Source organism: Blennius ocellaris, assembly GCF_963422515.1.
Source record: "Blennius ocellaris genome assembly, chromosome: 11".
In the NCBI taxonomy this organism is placed as follows: domain Eukaryota; kingdom Metazoa; phylum Chordata; class Actinopteri; order Blenniiformes; family Blenniidae; genus Blennius; species Blennius ocellaris.
The window spans coordinates 6,136,083-6,144,584 of record NC_137660.1 but is presented as its reverse complement, the minus strand read 5'-3'; the positions used below and the strand labels follow the sequence as shown (position 1 = coordinate 6,144,584).

Below are 8,502 nucleotides of genomic sequence, written 5' to 3'. Positions count from 1 at the left end.
TTCGTGTTCAGCCTTTCTGAAAAAACCTTAATGTCAGTGGCTTTGAAGATTATTGGTTCTAATCACAATGAATTTAGAATGACTCCCTTTGTTTTCACGGTAGCACAAAACGAAATGCAGTTGTTATGCCTGAAATCAGACTTTTCATATTTTATCAAGTGTAACGGAAGCTTTATGGGGAGAACAAAAGAAGTTATTTGTAGCTCATCCTTTGGCACCGATCGGCTTGTCAGATGGCTTTGTGGGGGCGTTGAACACACAATCATACAATCATACAATCAAAAAGGATGTACTCTTTTAATTAAACACATTCAAGTGTGCACTGAGGGAAATGCTTTCATTTTTCCTTATAGTGGAAAAACTGACCGTGACAATGAGTGGCGAATGAGAGAAAGTGACGTTTTAAAGCTGCACTTCATCCAGGCTCTTCGGCTGTCGGGGTTAAGAACCGGGTTTCAAAGCAGGCTGCGACTCTTTCATTCGGACATGAAAGTGTCATTTATAAAAGTCAAGACGTTCATTCGCTGCATTAAAGATCTGTTTTATCTGCCAGGGCTTGATGGGCTTCGACAGCCTTCGGAACAATCGACACCAGCAATTTGTATAAGAAGGAGCTGCAAATATGTACTTGTTAACATAAAACTATAACATTATAGTGTTGATTATATGAATGACTGTTATTACAAGTGGATCACTGCAGTAGACATGAGCTCTTTCAAAATGAACAAATGTAAATAATTGCCCCCAGTTTGAGAGCAATTATGGGTAAGTTGTACTGGATTAAAAGATGCCAAAGTCACAGTATGTAAGTGCCCACTGAATATCAGTTGTCACTTGCTCACCCTGAGGCCCCGTCTTTGCATTTTTATGTCAGAAAGGTTGTGCATCTCCACAGCAGCACTTTGAAAGCGATGTCCATTTATAAGAAAATGACAGAAGCACTGAGAGCAATGTAGTTTTCATGTAGGGTCACTAGTGGGTGCTGTAGGTTGTTTTTGTAATAAAACCACACACACATCCGAGCAGAGAATAAGCTATAAACATGGACGCCTCCACTGTTGTTATTGCCCGATCTACTTGCACATGTACAGTAGAACTATTTACTGCAGCCGCAGTGCGCGTGTGCTCCAGCAGCATTATCAGAAAGTTACATTTTCCCTGTTTATATGGAGACAAAGTCTGAAATTGCCCTTTCCTCAGTTTACAAAGAGATTAGGTGGAAGGATTTTCAGGAAGTTACGTTTTCATTGACTCCGTGCACTGCTATCGTGTGAACCAACCCCCAAAACACAACCACAGTTTTACATTTTCACTCTGTGTCGTGTGAACAACAGAACCTATGGTGGCCACCAAAAAAACATTTCCTTAGACTGACACGATGAAGCTGTCGTGCTAAGTCTGTTGTGTAATTTGCATCTTTATTACAAAATCAGCCCATAATGTAATCACTTTTTGCAATCTCTTTTGGCAATATTTGAAAATGACCTTTGACTCTGTTGTCTTCACTACATGAGCTCAGGATTACTCTCACGCGTCGAATAATCATGACATACACAGTTTTTGTATCGTGACTTCTTTTAATCACACCCTGAAATAAAACAATTATTGTGCAGTGAAGAATGTCGAGTAAATAAATACAGGTTGTTTGTTTTTCAGAGATACGCCGCTTTGCTTGAGGCTCAGGCTTTTCTTTTCAGGAGCAAAAATAACCACAGGACTCGATGCTGGACGTACAATTGAAAGGGTGAAAAAAACCAAAAAAAAACAAGAGGGTGAGGAAAGAAGAAAAAAATACTTCGTAGCTTACGAGAAGACAGGGAAAGAACGACACGAGCACATCATCACAGGAAGTACACGGCGCAGGCCCCTGAAGTCGCCTCCTGGCTGTCAGTAAACTGTGCTCCTCTTTAGGATGTATGGCCTCCGGGACTTGGTGCTGTGGCCGGCCTGCCTCTTCAGGATGTATGGGGATTTCCGTTTCAGCGGCGTGTCGTTGCTCTCCGCGGAATATTCTAGAGAGTCTTGGAGTAGCTGTGAGCAGTGAAAGAAAGGGAGTTGAAGGAGCCTGTATGAGTGCCATCTTACTGCACTTGGGTTGTGCAGAATTTCACATCTGTCTCACTTTTTTATTTTGGGATTTGTTGCATTCAATTTAGCTTGTATTTTTATTTTTATTAATGTCTGGAATTGATCAACAGATAAACATTTTGTAGGATTTGTAAATTGGTACTCATATCCACATGTTTTTGTGGTTGTGTGTGAGTATTTAGACACATTTTTTTCTGAAATGATTAAGCCCCTGTTGACACGACAACATTTCAATTGAAAACACATTGTGTTTTCGTTTCAGAAGAGTTTCATGTTTATGTAGCAACATTTTGAATATTATGTGGTTATCATATTAGGCCACTAGTGGGTGCTGTTGGACACGACATTCATATAGACAGACAATCAAGTTGGATTGCTATTATGGGTGACTCTCAACTATAAAACTCCCAAGTCCCAGGAGAATATGGACGTGTAAACAGAGCTTACTATGACATGGACATGAGAGGGGGGAAAAAGCAATGCCGTATGAAACTTCACATGGACGAATAAAATGTCTTTTGATGCATCCATTGTAAGAGCCAAGACAAAAAAGTGCATTATTTCATTAAAAACGGCCAATTTTGTGTCTAAAAAGGAATTCCGAGAAAACTGGAAAGTTTTTGGTGGTACCACATCAAGTTTCTCAGGAAACTTTGAGGAGATATTGCAAATCTTAGTGAGAAACTACTTTCAGAAAAGCTCTTCAGAATATTATGGATTTTATGGAGACTGGGAGACAAGAAAATGTTTCTGAGATATTTCAAAACATTTTCACAACTGCCACCTAGTGAACAAAAGTGGTATTACCAACATCAGACACGGCACCATTAAAATATAGGGATACACCGATGCCACTTTTTTAAAGGACCAGTACTACACTTTAGCTACTTGCCAATACCGAGTATTAATAGGAGTATTTACAACCTCTGCATCAAAGCTACCATTATCAGGGATCAGGTCTGAGACTGCACAGAGTACTTGTACTCAGAAATAGCTTCCCGATACAACCTGGTGAGAATTATGTGTATTACTGAGGGCCTGAGCGCACAGTAGATAATGAGTGTATCAGTCGCACTTTAATAATGTTTAGCATGTAGCGTCACTACTATGTGAGTCTGTAGCTTGTAGCATGTAGCATGTAGCACGGGTTGGAGTATAATCCAGTGAGAACCGTAACCCTAAAATGTTAGGGTTAGGGTTATTAATTTTTATTATTGAATGTTGACAAATACGTTGGGATGTTTTTACGAGTTCTCATATAATACTGGTATCGGTATCAGTACATCTCTCCTTTAAACATTTATCCATATAAATTACTTACACGACTTTTTAACACTATGTGTGTGTGTGTGTGTGTGTGTGCGTGTCTCACCCTCTCCTCCCTGCCCTGCAGCGCTCTGCAGATGTGTTGCAGGCTGTACAGCTCCTCCAGCAGCTGGAGGCTTCCCTCCCTTAGCTCGGCCTCCGCCTGCTCCTCCGCCTCCTCCTCACCGGTCCACACCTCCGGCCTCAGGCCAGTCACCATCCTGCACAGGTTGGCCAGCGACACGCGCCAGTAGGGGGCACTCTGCTTATTGTGTTTCATCTGCAAGGAGAGAAATCGGAGGGATTGAGACATACAAATGTATTTAATGTCCGTTTGGATGTGGAGCTTCTCGGAAACAAATTATTCTTAATAAGAAAGATTTCTGTGTCGATTTATCTCTTGGAACGGTGATCCAGTGCCTCTTAGAAAAGGACCCCAGCGATCTTAGTGAGGGCCACGTCACTAAGGGACGCGTCAAATAAAACCATAAAAAGGACTGTTTTGAAATTCTAAATCTGTAATTTGGAGTAAGTTGGCTTGTTAAACTGCAGAAATCGCTCGTCCTCTCTTGCATACCTGCAGGCAACGTTGGTTCTCCATGCAGTATTGGACCCGACATCTTAACCTGGTATCGCTGCATCCCTAATTAGAATTATTGGGAGAATTATTTTGATGGCTCAAATATGTCATTGCCTTATTGACAAGTTATTCAATCATTGCTTTATTACATATTTTAATATAATGAAGTATATTTATTCAAAATACAATACTATTATTTATCAAATATACTCATTAATATTAGTTGTGGTATATCAATTATATATCTTAAGGTATCGTCTCAATAGCTATTAATACATTATTTGTTTAAACAACTCCTGAAATAACTTCTCAACATTTAGTGAGTAATACCACTGTGAGGAGAACATGTTTACGCGGTGAATCAGACGTTGACAGTTCAACGTGTCGAGGATGCTCGCTTTCTCACTCAGGACAGCAGTTAAGAAAAATGTGTGCTATTTCTTCGGCCGTTCATATAAACAGTCAGACGCCTTAAGAGCCGTGCAGCCACTTCTGACCTCATCTCGCTGAGAACACGACGAGCAATAATCTACTTTGAGTGCTTTGAGTTGGCGAAGGGCCCCTGCAGGAGATGGAGGGGGGAGGGGCTTCCCGAGAGTGTAACACACCTTCCCTGCAAAGACCTCTGGATGTCACCGAGAATGATGAGGACCATCACATGGCGAGGGAGAGGGGAGTAAATCGTCACCTGTGAGGTTATTGCAAACAGCCCCGAGGCCCCGAGGCCCCAGTGACACTCACTTCGGCTGCGGTCGTTTACGGGCGGCCGAGGAGCGACGCTAATGCCGTTAAAAAAAACAAACCCAAACAAACCAGAAAGCAAAGCAGGTTTCCTGTTTGTTTGCAGACGGCAAAAATCGCGTAATTAAATATTCTGGAGACGTGGTAACAACAGCACGCTGTGGATCAGACCTGACATTTGGAGATCGATGGTGCGGCTGAGACGTTGAGGGTTTCAATTCACTTTTAAATAAACTGAGTGAGAGGCAGACAGGTGTGGGTTTAATTACTAACATGGAGGAGATTCATTAGAATCTTCCTCGCTGTAAAAAAGAATTCAGTGATGTGGGAGAAAAACCGCCCCGTATTCACAGTAACAGAACAAATCGAAGAGCCATACTTTCTAAACACATCAAGTCTGCAATTTATCAGTTAATATTTAGTCTTTGCAGCATTTCTCAAGCACAATCATGACAATCTTTGATTTTGCTTTGATTTGCCATCTCATCTCATCTCATCTCATTTCATCTTAGATACATGAGGTACATGTGAAAATGATATTTATTTATTTATGTTTGTTTTTTTGAATAAAAAAGGAGCAGGAGGACACATGATCACTATATTATTCTAAAATCACCAAAGCTGGGATGTCATAGATCTTCAGGGCAGGGTCAGGGATTTGTTCCCAGCATTTTCCCAGTATTACTTTTTTGTATCTTTTTGATAAAGGAAAATAGTTTTTAAAAGTTTATAGTTGGATGGTGAACTTTGTGTTTTGTGTTGGAGGCTGAATTAATTGATTTGAGACTAAAACAGTGCAATGAAACTCAAGTGTTATAGCAGCTATACTGTATGTAGAAACTATATATCAAGATCCACCTAACTTATGATGATGATTAGCAAAAAAACTGATTAGCAAAAAACTGAGTTTATTGCCAGAGGATCAGAACTGCGTGGATAAAAACAACAGAGAATCGACATTCAACAACCCATATATCACCACTGCAACTATAATTAACATCATCTCGAGCAGAAATAGCACATCTGTAGTGCTAATAATTGAATTTATTTAACAAAATGTTACAGTTGTGTTTGTTTGTACATAGCAGTTCCTGTGTTTCATGTCTCTAAAGATATCAACGATATTTGAAGGAGTTTTCATATTCTTCCTGTGTATCTTTGGGTTTCCACAGTTCAAAAGCTAAAGTGTTCAACTTGGTTCCCCAGCATTGAGCATAATGTGTGTTTCTGTGTGATTGTATTTGTGTATAAATGAAATATTTGTATCATTATTGGCTTTCCGACAAATCTGAATTCCAGTGTTCAACCAAACACACATCAGAATATAAATATAAAGTATGGTTTTCAAAATCATTATGGTTTGAAAATAAAACCTGCATTCAATAATTTACTTTTACTGTAATTTCATGCATTTCAATTCAAGTGTGTGTGTGTGTGTGTGTGTGTGTGTGTGTGTGTGTGTGTGTGTGTGTGTGTGTGTGTGTGTGTGTGTGTGTGTGTGAGTTGTCTAACACACTCAAATGGAATAAAAGAGTTAATTTCAGATTTTGCGATTTGCCTGATTTTTGAGGTAAATTATGTTACATTTGCAAAAAAGTAACAAGAGCTTTCAAATCATTAAAGTCCTGGTTTGAAGATGGTTTAAATACTTGATGTTAAATTATTTCATTATAGAAACTCCATGGACTTGTTATCGCAGTCATTTTGGAGTATTCTGATTGTGTTTCACCACAAAAAAAACAGGACTATGATGTAGATTCAGGCGTCTGATGTTAGCAGGAGGTCAGTGCCAAAGCGTCCAGGCTAACAGATGAACCCTGTCAGAGCTGTAATGTAATCACGTTGAGCGGAGAAAGGAGAGCCACGGGGGGAGAAATCTACGTCCTCCGTCTAATCAGATAAAGAGAGCCGAGTCGGTCAGTCAATTTAGTTGTCACCAAACTGAAAAGAAGGGGGAAAAAGGGACTGTGCGCATTGTTCAGATAGAGTGTCTCCGACAACGCTGCACTTTTCCAGGCTCTGAGTGCTCCATCAGTCATCCGCTAAGTTATTATTACAATCATCACCCCTGAGCAACCTCGGAGCATCGCAGCGATGAATCACATGGCTGATTTGTCGCCGTCACGTCTCCCATGGTTATTTATCAGGGTGGGCGGTGGGGGGTGGGGGGGGGGGAGATGCTGTCAGGTCCATCTGAATCCCATTAGGTGTCTGCCTCGTGCTTTTCCACTTTCTCAGCTCTGGCGGAGTCGAAGGAAATGTGATAAAGATGTAAAAAAGCTCCGACTGGACGTTCTTCCCCTGAACTAAGTGACGGATAGTTTTTCTGCCCACTTGAAGTGAATGAGAGGGCTGATATGAGCTACTGAGTGCAGGTTAGAGGAGGGGAGCTGGAGCCTCCCGGGTCTGGGTGTGATGGAGGACCACCTGGATGGGGGTCACTGCCTGACTAAGCAGGGTCAGAGGAGCCTCTGATGGTACAGGTGCAAACGCAGCCGGCGTACCTTGGAGGCGAAGAGGCTGCCGAGGAGCTCCTCTTCCAGCACCCGCTGCTCCTGGTCGACATCTGTCAGGAGAAAGCACCATTAGCACCTTCATCCTCACCATCCTCAGGGAAAAGAGCACATAACTGAAGGATCCTCGGCGGGGCGGCGAGCATTTCTACCCCGGCTGTGATGGAAAGTGATCCATCTTTAAAGTCATACATTCCTTTTACAGGAGCTCATAGCTGAAGAAGTGATGCAGTAACATCAGTGTCACATTATCAAGAGCAATAACAATAAAACCCCTTCTTACCAACCAGTAAATGTACATTTTTCTATTATTAATTGGCTCACTGACACTGTCGGTGCTGAACTCTGGCTCCGTCTTTTTTCACACCCGTTCTCTCATTTCAGACCTCACATCCACTCCCACAACATCTGAAATACTTCATGGTTCCTTCTCTTTATTCATTACTTTAGTGGCCAAACGTGAAACTGAATTCCACAAAGATACTGACTTTCAAAGCCTCTGTTTGTAATCTGATTGAATGCACAAGGAGTGACAGGAAAATCTGTGTGGTTGTGTTTCATTTAAACATGGAGTACATTTGATAAATGGTGGTTGATGTCTGTATTAAATACAGTAAATTGTTCATATTGTCTCACGTTTGATTATTTGGATGTAAAAAAGGGTTTTTATGATTCTATGGCTAATGTTTCCCTGCATCTCGTCGCTGTTTTTCATGATTTCCTTTTATAAATGTGTTTAACATTCATCACATATTGGTTCATTTTTTTAAATGAACAAAACAATCCTTCAAAATTATCTGTTGTATTTGTCGATAAAGTTGATTCTCATCATATTCTCAGGTAAATTCACCTACAGCTACTAATTGTTCTTTGTTAAAAGTCAGTTTTGACTGTGTTCTCAGTCAGACAATTCATGTTGTTTCTTTTTTCTTATTTCAAACTGCTCCACTTATCAGAGTCACATCCAAATGAGACAAATCAAATAAACATATAATCAAAACCATAATCAGAATCACAAAGCCAGAAAGTGGAAAGGTACAGTGATAATTAAATATAACTGAATTTACTGTATCTTATTAGAAAAGCTACTTAGTTTGTAGCCACTGGTATAAAACTCTAAATCAGGCTTCTGTACATCAGTTATTTGAGGGGGGGGGGGGGGGGGGGGGGGGGAAGAGATTTTAACAGTCTGTATAAAAAGATCGAGTAACGAAGGGAGTCTCAGTTTTGAAAGAAAATATCAAAAATCCTTAAATAGGATGGGTCAAACAAAAC

General features: G+C 40.6%; 1 protein-coding gene across 1 annotated transcript; it reads right to left on the bottom strand.

Annotated features, from left to right (window-relative positions):
- Nucleotides 1-1,887: 1,887 nt before the first annotated feature.
- On the bottom strand, nucleotides 1,888-7,649 carry nts (neurotensin; the record flags this gene model as incomplete). The annotated part of the gene is made up of 4 exons (XM_080505529.1): nucleotides 1,888-2,031; nucleotides 3,461-3,673; nucleotides 7,219-7,280; nucleotides 7,619-7,649. The coding sequence occupies 4 exons, from the start codon at nucleotides 7,647-7,649 to the stop codon at nucleotides 1,888-1,890; spliced, it is 450 nt and encodes a 149-aa protein (XP_080361655.1).
- Between the last annotated feature and the right edge of the window lie 853 nt (nucleotides 7,650-8,502).